General features: G+C 45.8%; 2 protein-coding genes across 2 annotated transcripts in view; one reads left to right on the top strand and one right to left on the bottom strand.

Annotated features, from left to right (window-relative positions):
• ptgir (prostaglandin I2 receptor) overlaps positions 1–1,935 on the top strand; it is a 28,042-nt gene extending 26,107 nt beyond the window's left edge. The window contains exon 2 of the mRNA XM_061218285.1: positions 1,539–1,935. Within this exon, the coding sequence (XP_061074269.1) occupies positions 1,539–1,814 (276 nt within the window). The 3' untranslated portion in view covers positions 1,815–1,935. The remainder of the gene's footprint in view (positions 1–1,538) is intronic.
• A 12,624-nt stretch (positions 1,936–14,559) lies between these two features.
• Positions 14,560–25,720, bottom strand: calm3a (calmodulin 3a (phosphorylase kinase, delta)). Its single transcript, XM_061216610.1, has 6 exons — positions 25,518–25,720; positions 22,744–22,774; positions 20,804–20,947; positions 19,812–19,918; positions 19,074–19,209; positions 14,560–15,663 (listed from the first exon to the last, which is right to left on the bottom strand). Exons 1-6 carry the CDS (start codon positions 25,518–25,520, stop codon positions 15,635–15,637), a joined length of 450 nt encoding a protein of 149 aa, XP_061072594.1. The 5' UTR covers positions 25,521–25,720; the 3' UTR covers positions 14,560–15,634.
• Positions 25,721–25,935: the final 215 nt, after the last annotated feature.

Below are 25,935 nucleotides of genomic sequence, written 5' to 3'. Positions count from 1 at the left end.
TTGTATGTCAGGACACTGCGCTGCGTGCAGAACGTGAGAAAATAAAAGCGGAGACTTCAGTATGGTTTCAGTATCAGGGCTGCGGCAGAATGGTGACTCTGTGGCAGCCGCAACCACACCTTGACCTAATTGGCCTGGCTTTAGCATGAATACAGTCTTATGGGGACTTCCCATGGCGTGCCACGCTCGATGTAGGTTAAAAGGGCTGACAGGAAACGTAGTCCCGTGAGTAGGAGGTGAAACTGAGCCGCGCAGTAGCATCCCACAAATTTCCCAAAGCCGAGCGCGTGGGTTCTGTCGGTTCAGCGTCTGCAAATTACCCTTCGTAACTGCATTGCGCGTGCAACGTGAGATACGCTTCTCGCCTAATTGACAGGCTTAATGTTAATGTTGTTTTGGGGGGGGGGGGGGTTTCCGCTCGGTAGGCAACCTGATGCTGTGAAAATCAGCAGACATGAGTTGTGGGTAAGGAAGCCTGTGTAGTGCGCGTGGGGACGTGCAGTCAGACGCCGGCCCGTCAGCGCCGGTCTCCTGGACGCATCTGTCCAGTATTAAGGCCATTAATTTCTGTTACAGGCCGTAGCAACGCGGAAACATTTACACGAGTCGCGCAAACATCCAGCCGGCTCCCATTGTTCATTAACGAGCCATTTATCACGCACGTCACGGCGGGATTGGATTGAGGACGAGCGCTTCCGCACATGGACGCGGGGACGCAGCCCCATCGCAGCTGCTCCCAGCGCGTCGTTAAGGCGGGCCCTCGCCGAGAGACGGGCTCTGCTTTCGTAATGGGAACTCAGCCCAACGCGGTCTTCTGAGGACACCACCGAGAGGGTCTCTCGATCTGTCTCCTCTTTCATCATCTGAAATGTGAGCTTTTTGTTGGAATACAGCAACTTTACCAACTCTATCTCCATTACTCCCTCCCCCTCTCTCTGATGACAAGGTCTAAATAAATTGGACAGAAAAGGTCAATCTTTGTTTCTGAAATTATGAAAATCATATTTCTCACTCTTCCGTATTCTCCCCCTTCTCAGATCTGTGCCTGACATCGTCTTATGGTCGCCTTATGGTTCCCTCTCTACGTGCACCTGGCGGTCCAGCTGCACGTTCACGCCTGTTTTCCGTTCTGGTTCCTCAGTGGTGGAATGACTTGCCTACCACTGTCAGAACAGCAGAATCCCTCCCCCTATTTCGACGCAGACTCAAAACCCACCTTTTCAAACTCTTACCTTAGTCCTCCCTCCTGATTTCCCCTGCCCCTCCTTTCTGATATCCCTATCCTTGTCTAACGCCCCCCCCCCCCAAAAAAAATAAAATAAAATAAATGCACTTATGATGACAACTATGTTTAGAACAGCATTTCATGTGTATTTTGCTAGTTCTGGATGTGATGCTTTGATTTATGGTAGAACCTATGCACTTGTAAGTCGCTTTGGATTAAAAGCGTCTGCCTAATGACTAAAATGTAAATGTAAAAATGACATATGTTCCCCCCTCTCTCTTTCTCTCTCTCTCTCTCTCTCTCTCTCTCTCAGATCTGTGGGTTTGTCAGCGCGGTGTCTCCAGTGGAGGACGACCAGGAGAACCTGCTGGCCTTCCGCTTCTCCGCCTTCAACCCCATCGTCGACCCCTGGGTCTTCATCATCTTCCGCAAGGCGGTCTTCCGCTACCTGCACTCCCTGTTCCGCTGCCGCTTCCCCGGGGGGTCGCTCAAGAGCAGCAGCCCCAACTCCCACCCTGGGGCCGGGGAGCCGGAGAGCCCCACGTCCATCATCCTCCAGACCAAGACCACCTCCAACCTCCTGCTGTGAGCCTCCCGGCCCAGGACGCTGAGAAAATGGCGGACACACGACGGGATGTTCTACAGAACAGTGAGGGACTCCACCCTCCGTGGAGCAGAGATGGAAGCCATTTCGATCCGGATGGTCATAGCTGTCTAACACTGCAAAAATTTAAACACTGGACTTTTTTTGGGGGGGGGGGGGTTGGGACAGGAATTCATTGGGGGTGACATGGCTCAGGCAGTAAGAGCAGTCGTCTGGCAGTTGGAGGGTTGCCGGTTTGATCCCCCGCCCGGGCTGTGTCGAAGTGTCCCTGAGCAAGACACCGAACCCCCCAATGCTCCTGACGAGCTGGTTGGTGCCTTGCATCGCCGTTGGTGTGTGAGTGAGTGTATGAATTGGTGAATGAGAAGCATCAATTGTACAGCGCTTTGGATAAAGGCGCTATATAAATGCCAACCATTTACCATTTACCATTAACATTTCTGAGAGAGAGACCCCAGTGCACCAGAGACTGGCATCTGCAGACTGGGCCACGGGAAACAGCACGAGGACGGCTGCAAAGCACATGCAGATAACAACCCGTTAATTCAAAGCAGGTGTTTCAACCTGCATTGTCTAACTCTGTATGAAGTAAACAGTGGGTGAGTGGACAAGACTGCTCATTAATGGCAGTTAAGTTTTTCCACCACTAAAATCGGGGTGATGCAATTGCTTGGGTTTCCACTGTGTCTACGACTGAGTGCAAATCTAGTAGCAGGGTCTGCCCTTGCCACCTCTTTACCGTGTCCATTATGAGGTAAAAGGCAAAGGCGATCTGATATAAGCACTCAAACCCTGAGACACTTTATGAATACACACTCAGTGAGCACTTTATTAGGTAGACCTGGACACCAGCTTGTTAATGCAAATATTTAATCAGCCAATCATATAGCACCAACTAAATGAATAAAGGCATCCAGACATGGTCAATAGGTTCAGCTATTTCAAAGACCAAATGTCAGAATGGGGAAGAAATATGATCTTTTACTTTGACCATGAACTGATTGTTGGTGCCAGACAGGGTGGATAACAGTAACATAAATAACCACACATTACAACACTGGTATGCAGAAGAGCATATCTAAACACATAATACTTCAAAATGGATGGGCTACAGCAGCAAAAGACCAATAAGTCTAATAAATACCTAATAAAGTGCTCACTGAGTGTAGGTCCAGTTCATTAACAATTCCTGCCAACATGTCTGTTTCATTTGCAACATAATTTGTAAATTTGAAGTGAAAATCCAAAGTCGACAGACATAGTCTGTGGTATGTTTATGGTGTGTATATAGCGATCTGTGAAAACGACAAAGCGGCTTATGGGAAACGCTCAAACTTTACCATCCAGGATGTACTGCCAACCCTGTCTCTATCATTCAGCTTCACGCAATACATATGAGCATGAACCACATCTGCATGAGTCCCACAATGAATCACTGAAAAATAGCTTGCATACGATTGCGTACGATAGTGTGCCAGATGGTGTGGGCGTAAGATGGTGTGAATGTGTGATGGTGTCCGTCATGGTGACCTGAAAGTCTTCAGACTAAGACAAAAAGCATACAGGGGCACCTCTTCCATGCAAGGAAATTGAGTAGATCCCATTTGAAAAATGTTCCCGTAATTAAAAATAAACTGACAAAAGGGTTACACGTCCAGGTCCTTATTGTTACATATACAGCTCCTGAATCCACTGGTCGGGCCATAGATGCCCTTAGACACACCGCCCGTTCAACATGAGCACATTGTCATGGGACCAAGTTAAAAACGTGCATTTCATGACAGCAGTGAGCAAAGTGAGTGGTACTCACCTCCTGCAGGACCCTGTCTAGTCACTGGTGACAGGCAGCAATACACAGGCCTTGACTTTACACAGCCTTAATTAAAAGACAAGGACTTGATGGAAATCGTTCTGTAAATCATGTTTTGGTATTTCATCTTTCAAGCTCATAGATTCTTTGCACAGCCTAAAAGATGACAGCTACAATTGTAAATAAAATGGAATATATTATCATATAATATAATGTGAACTGAATGTGGTTAACCAAACAATAACCCAAAAAATGTATGCTCTCATAAAAATTACAAAAATGTTAAAAATTTCAGTCTAGTGTCAGAGCAAAAAAACAACAACAACGATTTAGCTGTAAATGATAATCCCCCAAATGACTCATGTAAATATATTTTACATTTAGTTTCACATGTTAAATGTAAATAATATACAGCCCTAGCTGTATACTATGGGACTGCTCCAGTCTCTCCCTCAGCTTTTGGGCAGTGTCAACCTTTTGTACTGTACGGTACTCTAGATCAGTTTCAGGGGACACAGCCTAGTTTGGGTTGTTTTACAGTATTGTACTCTAGATCAGTTCTAGAGGGGAAAAATAAGCTTCCAGTTTGTTATAAGGTATGGCAGTCTAGATCAGTTCTAGAGGTGAGAGAGTACTCTGGTGTGTTCTATGGCAAGGCACCCTAGATTGTTTCTTACAGGAGAGTCAGATTTGCTTTGCTTTATGGCATGGTCCCCATGATGTTCCAGAACTCACAGACTGCGTTGTTCTGTGTTATTTTTACTCTCGATCAGATCGGAAGATTAGATGTCGGTATAGTTTTCTGAGTGCAGCAGAATCTGGGGCCCAGTAATGTGACGCATTAGGAAAATTCCTTTGATGACGTGAGGCTACTCATTGACAATTTCACAGTCTTGGCATTTCTAATTGTGCGCAACTGTGCATACCTGTAGCTGTTGATTGCCAGTAGGTATATTCCAACATTCCATTTCTCTTTGATTTGAACCTGCTTCCCATGTCTTCATTCTAGTTTGGCACCTGCTGTATTTCTCCATCGTTTTACTCACGAGCAAACACCTCAATCTGCGCAAATTAATTTCTTGTCACTCATGGCTAGAATTCCCTGGTCTCTCTGGGCTTAGGCCACGTCTTCGTACACTTCATAACTCTGGATTTTGATTTGTCAATAGAAATATACATGACAATCATCTTTAAACATATTTACCTATGATAAATACATTACAGGCAGTTAGCACATGTTCTTATCAGGAGGACTTTTTTTTTACATCCATTCCATTTATACAGATTTATGCTAGACATATGCTGAATATCAGTTAAATACATCACACCTTTCTCAAATAAGCCTAGAGGATCCAACAGTCATAACTCAGATTTAGCTCAACAAATACCAGATTTGAATTTAAGATGTCCGCCGTTCTCTATTGAGACTTGAAGAGGGCTGTGTGGCAGTGCTTTTCAGACCTCGGGAGCAATATAAGATCTCCCATGAGACTGTTGGAGCAGTGCTGATCAATCACAACTCACCCTCGAGAGTGAATCGGCTACGGGGAGCAGTGTTGAACACTGCAAGTCTGAGTGTGTGTATGTGAGTGTGTGTGCGTGTGTGTGTGTGTGTGTGTGCGTGCTTGCATGCCTATAAAATGCATGTGCTTTGAGTACAATGTCAAAGTGTGTCTGACACGCCCCTTCATATGTATTTCCTGTGTGTAGTACATGCATGCTGTATGTATTTCCTGTGTGTAGTACATGCATGCTGTATGTATTTCCTGTGTGTAGTACATGCATGCTGTATGTATTTCCTGTGTGTAGTACATGCATGCTGTATGTATTTCCTGTGTGTAGTACATGCATGCTGTATGTATTTCCTGTGTGTAGTACATGCATGCTGTATGTATTTTCATTTACTCAATATTGTCTTTGTATGGTGTCTGTGAGCGACCTGTGAAAATTGTGCATGAAAATAAATATCAGATTTTGATGTAGGTGAGCACTTTAAGCAGATTTTTCAAATGAATCCCGGCAGTATTGACATCTGTCATTATTAGGAATAAAATGACTGACAAAGCAAAAATAGTGTTTGTGCTTGTAAAGATGTTGAAGAATAACTAGAATAAAATGAATTTGAAAACCTGGGTCGCTGTTTTCCACTCCTCACCTTCCACTCAAACAATCAGCGCCAGCATTTCTGCGTTTGAGCGCAGAAGATCAGAAGAGACGGGGTTTATGGGTGAAATTGTGGGTGAGAAGTGCTGCTGGCTGACTCGCAGTACGAGAAATTATACAGAAAGAAAGAGACACAGAAACACTGCCTCGGAAATGAAAATCCAGCAATCTCATTCTAAAGTATGTTGATAACAATAGTTTTTCTTGTAAATCTTAATTTACATATATTGACACAATTACAATTATTGTAATTAACCACAAAATGAATATGACTGACCCAAAGTTATTTTTCTTTTTTTTTCTAAACACACTCAAAGCATTTAACCCTGATTGAGATGAGTCATATTGAGGCCCAGGGCGAGTTGAAGTGGAAGGTAGTGTACATAAATCTGGTCTCTACCCCACATAAGCCATACAAGAAACAGAATTCTGATGCTAGAGATTCCCGAATGATGCTACCTTCTGCTGCTCTGTCAAATTATACTTACACATTGCTGAGTGTAATTGTACATTGCAGAATCAAAGCATTGTGGAGTGAAAATGTGAATATAAAACACTGACAAAAATGAATACAATTAGAAACAGCAACATGAAACATTGTGGTAAAACAATAATAGGGTCTGTATAAACAAAATATTTCACCATATTTTAATATATCACCAATTGATGCCACACCAGTCACATAAGCCTGCTGTTCACAGACCCTAGTGTAGGAGCCACTGTACAATAGCACAGTCGTGGAAACAGGAATCGTACATTTTTACGTTTACATTTTAGTCATTTGGCAGACGCTTTTAATCCAAAGCGACTTACAAGTGCATAGGTTCTTCCACAAGTTAAAGCAACACATAACTAGTAAAATAAAGATTGTACAGGCCAATGAAGCCTATAAAAATGACAGCTAGCAGGATTTCTTTGTTTTACCAGAAGCATCTAACTGCAGAAAATGAGATGAAATGAGAGAAAAGTCTAAATCCTCAACATGACCAGGCAACAGGCATCTGACCAACATGCTACAGGGCCATGCTGGCCCCAGGGATCCTATAATCAATGCACAATCTGTTTGCCTGCTTCAAATAAAGAGCTCATGAGTTTAAGACAACCCCATTTGCTCATCAGTGGCTGGTCCCTGGCAGAAATGTGTTGAGCATGCACTGAGTTGAGATTATTATTTCATTTATTATTTTATTCTGCAGGTAGATTTTCTTTTGATATGTATTGAAGGCAGACATTATATGACAATTATAATGCTACTTTATGATCAGATGAAGTACTGATCTGGTAACAGTTTTTTCACTCCAGGTTTAAAACGGTGGAGCTCTGAAGGTAAGAAATCCAGGTAAACTACACTGACTCTGAAAATCAAGCTAAACTAGGCTGACTCTGAAATCCAGCTGAGATACACTCACTCTGAATCCAGCTAAACTAGAATTTCAGGAATTAATATGGTAATGTCATATGATGATCTAAGACTAGCTCCTCACTTGTTGAGATGTCAACACGATATAAACATTTTAATGGATAATATAAAATAAGTCTGCATTCCACTGTAGTCCAATGCATTATGCACAGTATGACTCAACTCAGACTGGGTCATGTTGTGGGGCAGATTCTGTGGTTTGTTTCAGCCTGCCACACACTCTGATAAAAGCTTTAGAGAAGGTCAAACGTCCTGTTCAGTAGCATCTTGTCAGAATTTGTTTTCCAGACTGAGTGCGATGTCTTCACTGAGGTTCTACTAACGCAGGGAATAAATCCATGTATAGTCACGGCGGCAGTCTACATGCTGAAATTACTCATGAGCGGCTCCTGCACGGACACTGGATGCCACAAGAAACTGTTGCGGAGTAACTTTGGTTTGGGAGCTGTGTGAAAAATCAATGAATACGCTTGGCAATGCATGTTCAATGAATTTCAACTTGATCTCTAAAAGCAAATGGAAGCATGCAGCTTGCATCTGGTTGGTCAGCTAATTCTGTGCTTCAGGTCACAAATCAGGAGACCATATTTGCTTCATCTAAAGGTTTTTGGAACACCTGGAACAGAAAACCTTGAACTGGGCCTATGCTGTCAATAAAATGATCATGGTAGCCTCCGCAATCACCTAATTGTAACTGAAAACGGCAACAACAGACAACCAGGAAGACCCATGAGGTCAAAACATTTCAGATTTTAGTGTGAAAACACGGACATTAATGTAACGCTTTCTGACACAAAGTGCTTTATTAGTATAAAAACCATCTGCATCTGGCATATCGTTATGATTAACCTACAGTATGTGCATCAGTAGAAAATACACACACACGACCACCACCACCACCAACAACAGCAATGCATTCATTGCCAACCCAGTCATGGTTAACTTTGCCCCATACCTGGATAGCTATGTGACTAGTCATAAGACCATTAAAGGCCATTGTTACTCAAGACATGATAGGTTTTGCCTGGTGTTTGTAAAACGGTGACAGAATTTGGTGCATCACCTTTAACTGCTTGCACCAGATGGTTTCTGGGAACTACTCAGCTGTGGAAGGGGCCTGTTTAATTATAATTTATCAACAAATGTATGAAAAGTCTTAAGTAGGCTATACCATAGCTAGAAACGGCCGTCAGCAGATACACACTAAAATCTGTTCGCTCGTCATTAGATTCCAACGCAGCACATCATACCACGTCATTGCCTGGTAGCCCACTTCTAAACTATTAGAATGCCATCCCCCCTCAGTGTTTAGGGTACTGTAGACTAAACTTCATTGCTGCATTCAGAATGGACTGTCTGAAAAATACCTGACTAACAAACTCGATTACACTGATTAGTTAGCTGCTTAACACAGATATTTGATAGACGACAGTTCAGTTGGAGCAGCTTATATATGAAATAGCTTCTTTTTTCTTTTTTTTTTAGTTCACAAGCATATTTGCTTCCTATGTTGATAAGAAAATACATCAAAAGTGATTTATATTGGGTGAAATTGCTTTCTTCATATTCCCTACAAACAGAATAAGATCAAATTCCACAGTTGCCACTAATCTAGCAACAGCAGACATGTTGCTACAAGTTGTTACATCTCCGTTGACAAGGGCAGCTTCACCAGGTGGGATGCGTCTTCACGAGTTTGACTCCCAAGCTTCCTAGATCGGATGGCTGCGCTTGTCACTAACGCACAGCTCAGGCAGAAACTTCCAGACTGCTTCTGGACAGCAGAAGGGTGGCAGGTTTGATATAGTTCCCATGTGATTTCAGCACCCTGGTGTAAAATGCAGCTATGACCAGCTACTAGCTGTTTCAAAACATAGCAAGAGCTGGTCAAACCATGTTGAGTATGGAGCTGGGCTGAACTGGTCAACCAGCAACCAGCTGTTTCAGATCTAGCTTCAGCTTGAGCTGTTTTTTCAGCAGGAATAAGCATCAATCGCATACTGTTCTACTTCTTTTTTTTACATCAATTAATTTTGTTTGGTTACAGTTTGGGTAGAATTTGTTCCTGTGTAAAAACATAAAGGAATCTACAATTTTAGGACACATGTTTTAGATGGTACACTTTGTGTTGTTTACCAGAAGCACCCGTGGTCCATGATGTAATAGGTAGCCTAGCGCTTGTAAATAAGCGCTAAGCTACCTATTACAGGTAAGCTGTACAAGGTGTTCACAGCATGTGTGCAACAATGAACTATGGAATGATCAGTAGGCTACAATACCAGTGTTTTTCCAAATTGAACATGCTTTTAAAGCATGCTTAGCATTTACCACATGCATAAAATATGCAAAGTCATAAAGCACTAATAATCAAGCTTACCATTGCCTGCTGTGGTTAATACCACATTATGAATGACCCTAACGGCCACGCAATTACATGAAAAGCAACCCTTGATATCAAACTAAATAAAAACATTTCCCCGTGTTTCCTGTGAGGTGCAGGCATTTTTGGCGGTTTGTGTTTCATTGCTTCAGAGTGCCTTGAAGGAGCACATCTGGGAACTGTTGTGGTTCTCAGACGGAGCCAGGTTTGGGGAAACGGGGGCGCGGAGAGCCCGTGGTTTGGTAACGGACTGTGACCGGCGTCTGGCTCGGCGCACACGTGACCTGCTGTCCTGCGCCGGGGGGCGCCGGCGGCCGGGCACACAGACAGCGGGGCCGTCCATCAGGCCCGAGATCTGACCCGTGTCCGAAACGGGCTGCCGACTACTGTGTCCTCAAAATACTGTAATATTCTATTCTACTATTAGTCTGCAATCTGGTCCCGAATGCAGACGGAAAGTACACTGGATGATGAAAGTTGTTAAAGTTACAAAGTTCTCTATCAATGTAGTGTACTTAAAATCCCAGATTATATATATTTCTGGGGGTTTTGTGGGAGTGTATTTGGGAGCACACTTTTCAGGAAGTACCCTGCTGTAAAATCTAGCTATGCCAGCTTGAACTGGTCAAGCTTGTCATGAGCTGGTCTAGCTGGGTATGAGCTGGTCAACCAGCTAGTGCTGGTAGCTTGTCTGAGTTGGTTCAAAACATAGCTTGAGCTGGTCAAACCATATGAAGCTGGGAGCTGGTCAGAACTGGTCAGCCAGCTACCAGCTGGTTCAATATGTTTAATAGACAGTACATATTTTGAGGACACCCTAGTTTCTGGCACACCCACACTCAGCAACACCCTGGAAATATGGATATCATCCGGGATTCCAAGTTCAAGGATTTCACATTATTTAGAGAGACGTCTCTCCTACTTAATGACTTTCTCATCAAATGTATTCAATTAATGTATGCAATAGTAGGCAAGTAAGCTGTTTCGGACACTGGCCATACATCCATCAGCGCATATTTATGTTTCTGTGGCAACAACATTTCATTCCTGCACTGCATCTTGGGAAAACACCCAGGTCTGAGTTTCCTCTCCTCTTTTCCCATGGTCACTTCCTTCCTCCATCTTGTTTTGCCAATGTTGGTGTGCACCACTGAAGAAGAAGTGAGTTTGTGCCAAAGGAAAGTGCTGAGAGTCCTCCATAATGTGATAGGTTCCTGCTCTGTGATTCAGCAGTTATTGCAACAATGCTGCACTGTCTTTCTCGTGGCTTAGTGGGATGTTTGTTCTTCATTCCACAAAGCATATACACTCAGAGAGCACTTTATTAGGTATTTATTACTTATTTGTTTTACTTCTACTGCTGTAGCCTATCCACTTAAGAGTTATGATGCGTTGTGTGTTCAGAGATGCTCTTCTGCATACCACTGTTATGTGTGGTTATTGGCGTTACTGTCACCTTCCTGTCAGCTTTGACCAGTCTGGCCATTCTCCTCTGACCTCCCTCATTAACAATGTGTTTCTGTCTGCAGAATTGCTGCTCACTGGATTTATTAAACTTCTCTGCAAACTCTTGAGACTGTTGTGCATAACAATCCCAGGAGTTCAGCAGCGATACTCAAACCACCCTGTCTGCCACCAACAATCATTCCACGGTCAAAGTCACTTAGATTAATTTTTTCCCCATCCTGATGGTTGATGGGAACATCAACTGAAGCTCCTGACCCGTATCTACAGGATGGTATGGATTGCACTGCTTCCACACAATTGGCTGATTAGATAATCGTATGAATAAGTAGGTGTAATAAAGTAAAAATGTTCCTAATAAAGTGCTCTGTGAGTGTACGTGGGTCACTCAGTGGTACTAAACTGCAAAATGAAGAATGTTCCATAAACACCAGCGACAGGCCCTGTACAGAGGGGAAGTGTGGAGGAGAATGGTGGCAGGGTTGCTCTCCCCACCCCTCCTGCCCCCGGATCCGCAGGCGGAAATTGGCCCGGTAAATCTGGTAAATGGCACTGGCTCACGGGATATCACATGCCGGCTCCACCAGCTGCGCACTGATGCGTGCTGTCCAGACCCACTCATCACACCATGAACACTGCGCATAATCATGTTGACTTTGATGACCCTGTGGTACAGGGGCCATTTTTTCTTCTAGATTTATCGCCGAATTAAGATAAACAGATCCGTAAAGATACAGGGACTCACCGGTGCATTTCGCTCCGTTTCATCATTATGGTCCCTTCTGCCGATTCCGAACATAAAGCGAAATTAGCGAGTGGGCGGATTTAGACGGAATTAGTTTTGCGTCAGATTTGGCCATTAATTTTCCATTATGTATTGGGTGTGAGCAATGTACGTACGATGGGCGACAGTGGCAAAGTGTACATGGGTTATGAGTATTGAGCTTAATTGAAAGTGCGAGAGTTTGTCTAATTGTGTCACTTTGGTTTGTGAATGGCTGGATATAAATATTCTCCATTTCTGTCTTTGTTGATGTGCGTGTGTTAACATGCAGTTCTATACATTAGTTGTGATATTCAGGACCAAGTATTTGTCAAAACTACTCAAATGCAGACATTGGCAAATAAAATAAGGCATATATTAGTAAAAATTCACCATTTTAACCTGACAGCAAGTGTGAAATATGTAGCGAATTTGAGTTTGGATTGTGATACAGCACCGCCCAGTGGTGACATCGAGCACAGCATCCACTACATCACCAGACATTGGCGGTGGCGTCGACTAGAATTTTAGACTTTATAAAAAATGTTTAACTTGAATACACATTCCTGAAGTCGATGCCTAGTGAGAAGCTCTGGTGATGGACAGAAAAACCATTTATGAACAGTAAAAAATAACATATCCTCAAAATATAAGATTATCATCCATATTTCCAAAAGGCTGCAATTGGTAAATCTAAAGCAAAGAGGATAAAAGGGATATAGTAATTGTGAGTAATTTTACATTGCTGCTTTTTGGAGAGTGAGAATGAAGTGACAAAGCCAAATTTTCAGTTTTCTTAAGAACATTAATTGTGGTAATATTAATGCAAATAACCTAAAATAAGAGAATGATCTCGTATTGCAGTTTGGGAGGAGATGATAAGTCAGGCTTTGATTTAATGCAGTACAGGGCTCGACTGGTGATTCTTGGTCAGGGTTGCAGGTTTGATTCTCAGGTAGGACAGCATCAAAAAAATAAATAAAATAATAATAATAATGAAATCGGTCTAGATGAAGAGGGTCTGATAAAATTGTAATGTAAATGGTTGCTTGTTTTCAGGCGTGGGCTGAACACCTAGCTCTTCAGATCAGTACCCATGGTGACCACTCCTAATTATGGCATCATGGGAACTATTTTTACAGCTACAGGTACACTCAAGGCGATGGTAGTAATCAGGTGAAGTGGGAAACGTTTTTGTGCACTTGCTACCCACATTTCTCTAAATTGTGTAATGGCTGAGGGTAATCAGCTTTGCACTAAATGACTATTGTTGCGGTCTCCTCTTATGGGGCTCGTAGCAGCCCTTATTTGTACTCGTTATAGTTTTGTATTTTTGTGCCACAATGACACTAGTGGCATACCTGCTGAACTGTTAATGTAACAGTCCCGGAAGTCTTATGTTAAATAAAAGTATTCACCATCAGACTCAAGATAAGCAATGGCTCATAGCAATAGTCAGTTAACTATAAGAAAAATGGCACCTGTACAATTAGACATAATGGGAAATGTGATGCCACTGAAATGATGCCACTGAAGTGAAGTCACTGAAATTCACCATTTGACCAATTTCCTACAATGATTTCATTCTTTTGATGCAGCTGCATGCAAGTCCAGCAAGTGGGGGCCTTCAGCAGTATTATACAACCCAACACAAACCGGTTATAATAAAGTGCTATAAGAACTCCTTATGATCATTATTTGAACCAGTTTTGGACTAGATTTTTCTCCCTTTTTTGCCTACCTGAATAATATTAAACTGAAACATTGACGTTACTGAGCCCCCTAAGCACACACTCGTGTGGGGAAATCACTCTTGGTTGGTACCGCAATCCCACTTTGGGACACAGGCAGTGTCTGTTTACTGAAATTAACCATTCCCAAAGCCTCAAGTCGACGCATCTGAAATCACGTTGCACCTGCAGGTGGCGCTCGACTTTCTGAAGGCATCCCACGTGGAGAAATGTTAAATAAGATGACCAAAAACCAGTATCAGGTAGTAAACTTTATTTATTTTATTGGAAAACATTGATATTTCACAGCTTGTAGTTTGGACGCAAACTTCCATATACGTGAAGAGCTACAGTCAGGTCCCTAGTTCCGCCACCCCAGTGTCCTCCCCCCCCTAACCCCACCTTCCGCCCCCCCTAACCCCACCTTCCACCCGCCGCCACACAGCCGAAACCAGACCGGCTAAAGCCCCAGAGAGAGAGAAAGTACAACCTCCCTCCCCACCGTCTGACTGACAAGACTCTTTTAACATCTCGACTGACTAACAGACGTGTGAAAACCTCAAAAAATCACAATCTACTCGGGGACAACGACTTCAGGAAACCATCACACCACCTCGCCCCCCTTCCTCCACCCGGAAAAAACCCCTCCGGAGCGGAAGCATTCTGTCTGAGGAAGAGGGGCACGGAGAAGTGCGCCCCGACTCCAGGACCCGACAAACCACAACTAGAGCAAGAGACAGGAGTAGCAGCGACAGCAAAATTTGGTTTCACTTTTTGATCAGAACAGTTTTGAAGATATTCTTGTACATAAAAGTGCAAATATATGTATGTATAATATATATATATATTTATAATATCGTCTAATTTACTAAAAGTCATCTTGCAAAAAAAAAGAAAGGAGCAAAAAAGGAAGTGAGGCTCATTATGGCACATTTCAAAAACAGGGAAGAGGTAAATTAAAGTCACAGGCCATACTATTATATATTAATATTAGGCGATGCAAAGTTTACAACACATTTAATATATAACACACATTTTAAAAGCATAACATTTACATTTGTATCATAATTGTTTGTGGATTAGATATTTACAGCTATGCTCTTGTCCACTGAATGCAATGTTATTTCATTAAATACTCTGCATCTGTACATCCACACAAACACATACAGCGCTACCGAAGCATGACGTTGCGGTTATGATAAAAAGGTACGTTACAAGAGGAGGGGGGGGGGGGGGGGGGAAAGAAATTAGCCATAAAAAAACCAAGGAGTAAAACAAGCCCACTATAAGCGTTTTAATCTGTTCATTCCGCACTGCTCGTGATCGCTGAGGACCGAACCTCAAAAACACACGCCCAAGGACTGCGTCGCCTGTGCGTGTTCCAATGTCTCCCCGCGCACGTGCTACACGTGCGCTCGCATAAACCCGCCTGTATCCAAACGTCATCTCCACTCAACCCCAAAAACCGGGACCCCCTCGGTGGTAAGGGAAACCGCCAGGAAAGGTGCATGCAAGGTTCTCGTGTGCGCGCCTGCATGAGTGTCTGTGTCCGTCCGTCCGTCAGCGGTCCGTCCGTCAGTCAGTCGCTCGTCAGTCCGTCTGTCTGTGCATGTTTTTTCATTGGGATACAGCACTGTGCTTCTGGCAAAGATTGTTACCAAACAGAAAAATGCTCAATGAAATGCCGCTTTTGTTTTTAGGTCAAGGGTGTCGGTCAGTCGATTCCGTCACGAGCATTTCTTTCTTTTTTTATGTATTAGTCAAATTCTTTTAAACACCCTCCTGCTTTGAGTGTCAGTCTTTTCTGGGGTTTTTCGCCAAAAAAATGGTGGCCGTCTGGGAGTCCCGGCAGGTTTATTCAGAGAGAGAGCTCATGCAGATAAGACGTTATCTGGCGCCTCCTAGTGGGGTTATTCTGCAGCTGTCAGTGCCTCAGAAGTAGGTTGAATTCGAACCACATTTACAGAATTTTAACATTTAAGATTTTTTTTGTAGCTTTTTTGTTTGTTTGATTAGTTTTTTTTTATAGAGTGATCATAGGAGGACAGGCAATGTAAGAGAAAGAAAAGCGCTCCTCACTTTGCAGTCATCATTTGCACAAACTCTGCAAGAAAAAAAAAAGAAAGAAGTCAAAATTAGATGTGTATATTAAAGAAGATGCATTTTTACACACAGACACCTTCATGAGAGAAAGCTCAAATCTATAGGTCATCAAATCAAAAGCAGCATAAAGTACAGAGGCTATAACTGATCAAAACAAACAATGCAAACTCAAAGCGCAGAGCCCACGAGAACATTTTACCACCGTCGGGAAAAAAGGTAACATTTATTACCCCTACCCCTGCTGCAGACTGTAGTAACCAGAATGCACTCTAAAGATCCCAACCTTATACAAATATGAATAAAAAGAACCCAGAGAAGGGCACCTGAAATGCTAAGCTGAGATCACACGCAGGGTGCCGCAGGGTGCTGGTCAGGCAAACTTTCAAAACATGCCGAAGAGCCGTTCACCAGCCACCCACCCATGCAGTTTTACTGCTGAACAGATACTTCAGGTCAGCTGATAATCCCGCGCGTGTGTGCGTGTGCTGCACCTGTACGGACCATGAAGCATGTACAACCGTGTTTTGAGTGGCTAACGGAGAGGAAGGCGAAGCCATGCGGTCCAGGCAGACCCTCCCCGGCCCAGAGGAAGCGCGGTCCTGCCTGCTCATCGGGAGCTGCTTCACCAGCTATGAAAAGCCGGCATCTCCCCAGAGCTCTGCCTCATAGACAGGCAAGCATCAAAAGCGAACGGATTAAAAAATCCTTTCACATAACCAAAGCAAGGGCTAATTAAAAGGAGATAAATATATCTAGAATCGACTTCATATGAAGAGAGAAAAAAAATGACTTGATTGACTTTTTTTGTGCTGGAGAATAATGAAGCAGATGGAAGTTTAAACACTGCTGGCTAAGCCCTGACCCCCAGCCCCCAGGGACAGAGCACTAACCCCCAGCCCCCAGGGACAGAGCACTAACCCCCAGCCCCCAGGGACAGAGCACTAACCCCCAGCCCCCAGGGACAGAGCACTAACCCCCAGCCCCCAGGGACAGAGCACTAACCCCCAGCCCCCAGGGACAGAGCACTAACCCTCAGCCCCCAGGGACAGAGCACTAACCCTCAGCCCCCAGGGACAGAGCACTAACCCCCAGCCCCCAGGGACAGAGCACTAACCCCCAGCCCCCAGGGACAGAGCACTAACCCCCAGCCCCCAGGGACAGAGCACTAACCCCCAGCCCCCAGGGACAGAGCACTAACCCCCAGCCCCCAGGGACAGAGCACTAACCCCCAGCCCCCAGGGACAGAGCACTAACCCCCAGGCCCCAGGGACAGAGCACTAACCCCCAGCCCCCAGGGACAGAGCACTAACCCCCAGCCCCCAGGGACAGAGCACTAACCCCCAGCCCCCAGGGACAGAGCACTAACCCCCAGCCCCCAGGGACAGAGCACTAACCCCCAGCCCCCAGGGACAGAGCACTAACCCCCAACCCCCAGGGACAGAGCACTGACCCCCAGCCCCCAGGGACAGAGCACTAACCCCCAGCCCCCAGGGACAGAGCACTAACCCCCAGCCCCCAGGGACAGAGCACTAACCCCCAGCCCCCAGGGACAGAGCACTAACCCCCAGCCCCCAGGGACAGAGCACTAACCCCCAGCCCCCAGGGACAGAGCACTAACCCCCAGGCCCCAGGGACAGAGCACTAACCCCCAGCCCCCAGGGACAGAGCGCACTTATCTGAAGTTACTGTTACTAATGGCCTAAACTGACAGGCGGCACTGATCCAACAAAATTCACAATCTCAAAGCTGTAGACACCATTTTACAATCTCTTGTGCATACAGTTCAACAAACTCTCCAGCAGGCCACTAATAACGCTATAAATATGATGGCATCTAAAGATGAATCTAAAGATATTACTGCTGCTACTTATTTGCACATCACGCGCGAGTGCAAAACACACTGGCACAATGTCTTCACGAGTCTCACTCACATTTTCCACTCCACAGTGCTCGAAGCTCAAACAGGAGCGGTGAGGAACGGGAGCCGTGCTCTGACTGCTTAAAGAGCAGGGACCGGTCCTGCGCAATGTTTGGCGTTCACCTTCTGAGCCCGTCATCGTGAGGCTGTACAGTATTGAGTTTTAGCCCCACGGCTTGCACTGGTTTACAGTTTATAATAATGAATAATAATAAAGAACTGAGCTTAAGGCTTGGATCAGGAGCGTTTTGATCAGATATGGGAAAACGCACGCCTTGCTGGTGATAACTGACACTTTCACTGAGCGAGACCATAAGTCATGAAGAGGCAGGTTTATTCGCCAGAGGTAATTAAGGGTTCCACACATAAGACCAGTATCAAATATGAATTTTAAACTCATTCCGGGCACCTGTCCCAGGCTGACGCACTGATCTCTGTGCGGCACACAGAGAGGCCAGGCTGACACACTGATCTCTGTGCGGCACACAGAGCCCAGGCTGACACACTGATCTCTGTGCGGCACAGAGACCCCAGGCCTGACACACTGATCTCTGTGCCGCACACAGAGAGAGCCCAGGCCTGACACACTGATCTCTGTGCAGCACAGAGACCCCAGGCCTGACACACTGATCTCTGTGCAGCACACACAGAGCCCAGGCTGACACACTGATCTCTGTGCAGCACACACAGAGCCCAGGCTGACACACTGATCTCTGTGCAGCACACAGAGCCCAGGCTGACACACTGATCTCTGTGCGGCACACAAGAGAGGCCAGGCTGACACACTGATCTCTGTGCGGCACACAGAGCCCAGGCTGACACACTGATCTCTGTGCGGCACACAAGAGAGGCCAGGCTGACACACTGATCTCTGTGCAGCACACACAGAGCCCAGGCCTGACACACTGATCTGTGCAGCACACACAGAGCCCAGGCCTGACACACTGATCTCTGTGCGGCAGAGAGCCCAGGCCTGACACACTGATCTCTGTGCGGCACAGAGAGCCCAGGCCTGACACACTGATCTCTGTGCGGCACAGAGAGCCCAGGCCTGACACACTGATCTCTGTGCGGCACACACAGAGCCCAGGCTGACACACTGATCTCTGTGCAGCACACAGAGCCCAGGCTGACACACTGATCTCTGTGCGGCACACAAGAGAGGCCAGGCTGACACACTGATCTCTGTGCGGCACACAGAGCCCAGGCTGACACACTGATCTCTGTGCGGCACACAAGAGAGGCCAGGCTGACACACTGATCTCTGTGCAGCACACACAGAGCCCAGGCCTGACACACTGATCTGTGCAGCACACACAGAGCCCAAGCCTGACACACTGATCTCTGTGCGGCAGAGAGCCCAGGCCTGACACACTGATCTCTGTGCGGCACAGAGAGCCCAGGCCTGACACACTGATCTCTGTGCGGCACAGAGAGCCCAGGCCTGACACACAGACATCGGGGCCCCGACACACAGACATCGGGGCGCTCACCTTCATAGTTGACCTGTCCGTCTCCGTCGATGTCGGCCTCGCGGATCATCTCGTCCACTTCCTCGTCCGTCAGCTTCTCGCCCAGGTTAGTCATCACGTGACGCAGCTCTGCGGCGCTGATGTACCCGTTACCATCCTGCAGGGGGCGCACAAGGGCACTCGTTCTGCAACTGCCTGCCTGGGCGTGGCAGCACGCACTCGCTATTCAGTCCATTACTGACCCATAAGACCTCTACCATCTCTCACTCCAATCACTTATTGTTCACCTTTCTCCTTGCTCCTTGCCTGACCGGGAAATCGACCGAGGTCCGCCAAATTCAAGCAAAATCCAAATCCGTTAAACGTTCCTTCAAGGAGCTTGTGGAAGTATTTTTTTCACGTGTGACAAATGATCAGGATCCAACACTCCCCATCTGCCACGTCTGTGATTGACATTGCTTCAAACCGACGTATGAAGAAGCAAGGATATTGCATTGGTCTAATTCACGTTTGCGTGATTCCCCAGCTTTACCTCTTTTTCCGGCTTCCTTTACTTGCCTCCCCTGGTGAGCGTAGGAGCCATGAAAGGAGGCGAGGAAAGGAAGGAGGAGGTGAAGGATGAGTGAGTGGAAGGAGCCCGCAGTGAGGGCAGTCTTACATTTCCACACACTGGCGTCAGAGAGGAAGAAAAGCAGCCGTTTAAAAGGAACAGATCTGGTCCGTTACGGATGTGTGACCATGCCAGTCCTAACCCCTCACCTTGTCAAAGACCCGGAAGGCCTCTCTGATCTCTTCCTCACTGTCCGTGTCCTTCATCTTCCTCGCCATCATAGTGAGGAACTCTGGGAAGTCTATGGTCCCATTGCCTGCGGGCAGAACAGGGAGGGAGAGGGTGACGAGGGGGCAGAGCGGATCTCTCTTCCTGAAGACCGGCGCGTTAAGAAAGGACAGGCTAATTAAATGATTATGAGCAGACGTTAACCGCAAATCCAGAAACACACAGCCCTCCTTGCCCACTCCAGTGCTCGAGAAAGACATTTAGACCGAACGAGATGATAGCAAGAGCAGAACATAGTCTAAGGTTAACCTGCAGTAAAGTTTTATGTGGACTAGGAGAACAAAGAAAACTAGAAACTTGTAAATATTCCTTCAACCACGTTAAATAAACCACAAAAAATACAAGGGGTGTGCTGTAGCGCTTTGGAAAACGTGTGCCGTTCACTATCAAGGGTCTCAGGAAACTTACAGGTCACTTAGAGCCCAGAAGTTTCCAGCTTATAGGTTTCATTCTCAGGCAGTCTTCGTACCTTTGAGGGACTTAACCTGCATTGCCCAGTTTAAACGCGCCTGTGTAACCCATACCATGAGAAAACATGCTACAAAGCTGACTAACATGTGATGTAATGACCTCAGCATACCCCCTACACTAGGAGCAGAAGTCGGGCTGTGTAACCAATACCATGAGATAACATGCTACAAAGCGGACTAACATGTGATGCAATGACCTCAGCATACCCCCTACACTAGGAGCAGAAGTTGGGCTGTGTAACCAATACCATGAGATAACATGCTACAAAGCGGACTAACATGTGATGCAATGACCTCAGCATACCCCCTACACTAGGAGCAGAAGTCGGGCTGTGTAACCAATACCATGAGATAACATGCTACAAAGCGGACTAACATGTGATGCAATGACCTCAGCATACCCCCTACACTAGGAGCAGAAGTCGGGCTTGTGTGGGGCTCACCGTCTGCGTCCACCTCGTTGATCATGTCCTGCAGCTCAGCCTCGGTGGGGTTCTGGCCCAGCGAGCGCATCACCGTGCCCAGCTCCTTGGTGGTGATGGTGCCGTCGCCGTCCTTGTCGAACAGGGAGAAGGCCTCCTTGAACTCTGCGGGGGGAGACGGGAGGGATCAGGGGGCTGTCAGCAGCCGGGCGAGGCACCGGCCCCCATACGGCCGGTTCACATTTCTGCCGGTTTGTGCCTTTATACACCGCCCGGTCAGCCTGGTTTTCTGAACATCCCACCTGGCATGCTTTGGTTTACATGTGAAGTTTCCCGATTAAACACGTGAAAGATTAAATAGGAACCTTAACAATAAGTCCAAGATGGAGGGTTACAGCATGCCTGGAAGATATTTTGGTGCCATTTTGGTGTCACCCTACTTGACTCAGTCTTTCCTCTATGCGTTTAACTGTCGGATATACATAAAAAAGGCCCAGTCTGGAGTACAGGAGAATTTACATGCATACATATTCGTGAAGTAGACGTTTGACCAATAAACCGACTTTAAAATTCATACCAACACCCATACTAGGCACACAAACGAATGTCACGATAGGCAATTAGCCAGCAGGCCCATTGAAGTCTAGGGAAAATTAATGGGATGCATGCAAAAGAAAGTGATTTAATATTGAAGTACGCGCAGGCAAATGAAGGAGCACATAGCACATCCTTCGAGGGCACAGTAAATGAATAAACAAGCGAATAAAGAGCAACGGGAATGTTTCCGTTTGAAGATTACAGAAGCCGGATAAAGATGTTCAGGCAGATTTGCCCTCTATGACGCCGAGCCAGCATTGCAACAAAGACTTCTCAGAACAAAGAATAAATGAAACCTCACAAACACCGCGCTAGTTACGAAGGCATGCAGGGTGATGAACTCACACTTTTTCAAAGGTTAAACATGCATGACAGCTAGTGTTGTTGGCAACAAGTTCATCGTACTGATCAGGGTCAGCGGCTCGGGAAGTCATAAAAATAACAATTAAGTTGCACGTTCTCCATCCATGATAGGAGTTCACAGCACCGCACAGTAAAGTGCTCATCTCGCTCCACCCAGTGAGACAATACAGCCCAGTCAGATCACGAAACCCAGCGAACCTCGAGTCAGGCCAGGCAAAGGCCCAGTAGCTCTTCAACATGTACTGCAATACCATTGTGTACCAATGTACCACTGAAGTGACCTGGCTTGTTGCAGGGGCTTTCATTCACACCATTTCCAGGAGGCAGAATTCATTTGACAACGTATCAAACTCAAGACCTTGCAGGGCCACAATGTCAACAGATTTTTGATTTATTTTCGATCAGAAATCAATTAAGGTGCGTGGAAACGCCTGCACTGCTCCTCAAGTCATGGGTCTTGTGGCAAACTGCTGCAGATTTTCCCCACACTCCCTTAATTACCCGGGAGAAAAGAAAACCAGGGCAGGATTCAGATTTGAGGGTCAGATTTGAGTATTGATGCTTTAGCTTAGGGGTCGGCAACCCAGGTCCTGGAGAGCTGCAGGGTGTGCTGGCTTCCGTTTTCACCTTAAAGTCAGCAACCGATTCAGGCTCAAGAAACAAGGCGAGGCGAGTTAATTGATCAATGAAAGCAGAGGATTACACAGTTAAGGGCAGAGAAACAACGAAAGCCAGCACACCCTGTGGCTCTCCAGGCCAGGGTGGCCGACCCCTGCTTTAGCTGATCAAAGGTTTAATTTAATCACACACCAGCCCAAACACAGGGAGAACCATCAGGCAGCGTGTTCGTACAGGACTGCTGTCTGGCACACCCTGTCACATGGGATTTCAAGCCACAGGGAAGGTGTGTGATGTCTGTACCATGACGTGCTAGCATTTGGTACCACTGACTGTCTCATCCCACCACCACCACACCCCCTCCTTTCCAGTGTGAAACTCACCGGCGATTTGCTCCTCGGTCAGCTGGTCAGCCTGCAGGGGGAGAGAGCAACAACGTGAGATAGCAGTTCAGGGACAGGCAGTCAGCCGCGGGGGGGGGGGGGGGGGGGTTTCGACGCCCCAGTGCCGCTCCGCTGGTGTGCTAGTCGCACCCAGTTCAGCCTCAGAAAGTGTGCTAAAGGACGGGTATAAATACTTTGTGGCCTGGAATACATGCACGGCAGTATAATTAGAATGGTATTAACGGGGGCATAAACCTGGCACACTTAAAACAATCGTCCTTCCATGTTCTGACACTTTTTTTTTTTTTTGCCAATGCCGCTCGACTATGGGAGGGCAAGGGAGGACTTTGCTTTTACCTGCAATTAACAGTCTACCCACTTTGTTCAGTGTTTTAAGCCAGCTTGAAAACCCATCCATACAAACCCAAGGATGTAGGCAAGATTAAGTTGGGTTATTTTCTCAAAGCCTGCAGGGAAAAGCATAGTCTTCCTGTGCACTCTACATAGTAACTCAGCAATTTTCCCATAGCCAAGAGGCAAGCAGGATTGCCAAAAAAGTCAAGTCATAACTCTACAGGTCTCAAACAGGAACTCATCCACAGGTACTAAAAAGGGCAATATCGTGGCTTGGGGAAGCAGGTGACCAAACGCTGTACATAAGGGTGTGCGTTTAAGTGTCCCGTTGAAGGAGGACGCGAATTGAAACATTAATATGCGCTTGGAAGACGGTGAATACTTCTGCAGAAAACGTAGCACACGGTCACTATTGCAACAACTTGATCAGTCCGGAGTGTTTGGAAGGCCAAATATTGATTAAAAATTAAAGAATAAAAAAATAATAATAAAAAGCTACATCTACGGGCTACATGGTGAAACACGTAATGACAATGGCGTAACGTCGGTCGCTTATCGCTGCCAGAGGCAGGGCCTCTTAATTCGCATTCATATTTTGTAAGGGTGCACTGCAGACCGAGTGGCAGGCTACTGCAGCAAACGTGGTTTGGTTCAATGCGGGAGGGGGGAGGGGGTGGCGTTGGGCTGCGGAACGTAGGGGGGAACCGAAGCTGCAGCAACTTACAGCCATGGTGCAATCTGCAACATCAACTAGTTTCCTCTAACGTTACATCTATTGGAATTAAAGTATCTAATGACGATAAACCAACTAATGGATATATCCATCTAACACTGAACATCACAGGGCGATACAACTTCAGACAAAATATACTGACAATGGTGTACTATTTACCTCTGACAAAAAAAAAAATATATATATTGTTGCACGCCACAAGTTCTCAATCTCGATAGCTTATCAGAAGGCTCATACAGTATGCAATAACGCTAAATCTACAAGCTAGCGCCATAAAATATATATATATATATATATATATATATATCAAGCAATGGTGCAGTTACAGCGTAAACGTTTTTAAAACAGGTCAACGTTTATGCAGCAACTCTCGACTCAGCAACCTAGCAAAAACGTTTAATATGTGGGCTCCCCTTAGCCACTAAAGGATGATTACAGCAAAAAGCCGAGATATAATGCGAGCTAGCACACTAAATGCCAAATCTTATATTGGGTGCTGACAGACTGGGCCAGCCTAACGCCAATGCATGGCTAACTAACGTTAGCTTGCTAGATGCATGAGATATGGATGTGTCTATTTTTACACCACTTACTAAGAGCGGTTAGCTACGCCCCCTCCCATACTAGCTAGCCCCATCTAGCCTAGCGAAGTTACCAAACTACCCTACACATCATGGAAACCGCATACGATGCATTGCTGCTCTTGGATACAGGTAAACGGGGGACCGGGTGTCAAATCGCTTGCTACAGGTAGCTAGTGAACAGCACAATCCCAATGATAAACGTTAAAAAAACGGACAAGTCGTCTTCTAGCTAACTGGTTAACAAGAGCTAGCGAGCCAAGTTAACGCTAATTGAAGGGAGTGCAATTGTGCACGAGAGCCCCTGCCCAGGCAACGCATGACATGGCAATCAGTCATTTCAATAACGGCTAAAGAACTTAAGTTAAAATACGCAACGTGGCTAGCTAGAGAGTTAACTACCCAAACAGAAATATCTAAGTTAGCCGTTTACGGTCTAAGCAACTGACTTAGCTAGCTAAGAAATGTATTATTACTGAATCGCAGTAAAACCGCCCTGACATCCATCCGCAATTCAATGGACGGTAAGTTATAACGTTAGCTAGTTGATCGAGTTACTACGACAGTCATGTTGTTATCCGGATAAGTTAATTACCGTTATCCAGTGCGATAACTTACAGCGTGAGTCGCCACAGAACACGGCGAGCTAGTCAGCAAACGTTCGGGCTGGTGGTAGGCAAGCAGAAAAAACACGTTAGCTACCCCGTAGCCCCGAGTTATTTGCTTGCTGCATTTATAAAGCTTGACAGAATGACAAACAGGCATAGCTATAGCTAACGTTAGGAGTGGCATGAAGACATTCGCCAGTGACACCCAACAATAACACTAGCGAGCGTATTTGCAAGCACGTTATATTGTACAAGTTTATATTTCAGACTGCCACACGCTCGCGATTTTATGCCAGCCGCAGTTATGCTCGTTTTAGCTTGCTCAAATTCCGTGATAGACAACTCAGAAGCTTCATTTAATATGGCCGGAAGCCCTCACCAACGTCGGTTAGCCAGGTTTGGTGCAAAGCACAGACACGGATAAATAGGATTAACCGTCAACAACATGCAATATGCTGTCTCTATAGCGCTTTAAACTGTTGCAAATATTATACTCACCATTTTATTTCTTATGTTCTAGTTGGGTCCTTAAAAGCAGTAATGGGAATCAAAGAACGCGCAGCCTTTTATTGTATCTGGCAAGCTACACCTTCCACGTACACCGCAGGATCGAGCTTACTGTAGCGACGTTGTGCTGACGGTTTCACCGCAGGCAAACTTTCCTCAGAACTCGGGTGCTCCGCACTGCTCGTTTAGCCACATTTGTACTACCGTATATCCCTCCGCTCGATGACATCATTTGCCCCACACGAACCTGTTTGTTCAGAAACTGCAACCAGAGAGTGCGCCAGATTGTGCCAATGTATTTAAGGTCTATTGACTTCGAGAACCTTTTACTGAAATGACCCTACAGTGATTTACAATACTCAGCAATAATCAGACGACCGGTTGCACTAGTTGCAGGGTGCGCGTAGAG

This window comes from Conger conger, chromosome 13, assembly GCF_963514075.1.
Source record: "Conger conger chromosome 13, fConCon1.1, whole genome shotgun sequence".
Classification (NCBI taxonomy): Eukaryota; Metazoa; Chordata; class Actinopteri; order Anguilliformes; family Congridae; genus Conger; species Conger conger.
The sequence above is the reverse complement of the archived record's forward strand: the minus strand, read 5'-3'. Positions and strand labels throughout refer to the sequence as shown.

What these genes read in the sequence shown, in the direction of transcription:
- calm3a (XM_061216610.1), bottom strand. An exon ending in GACCGAGGAGCAAATCGCCG is followed by an intron (nt 20,948 to 22,743) that starts GTGAGTTTCACA and finishes CTCCCCCCGCAG; the next exon opens with AGTTCAAGGAGGCCTTCTCC. An exon ending in CAACGAGGTGGACGCAGACG is followed by an intron (nt 19,919 to 20,803) that starts GTGAGCCCCACA and finishes TTCTGCCCGCAG; the next exon opens with GCAATGGGACCATAGACTTC.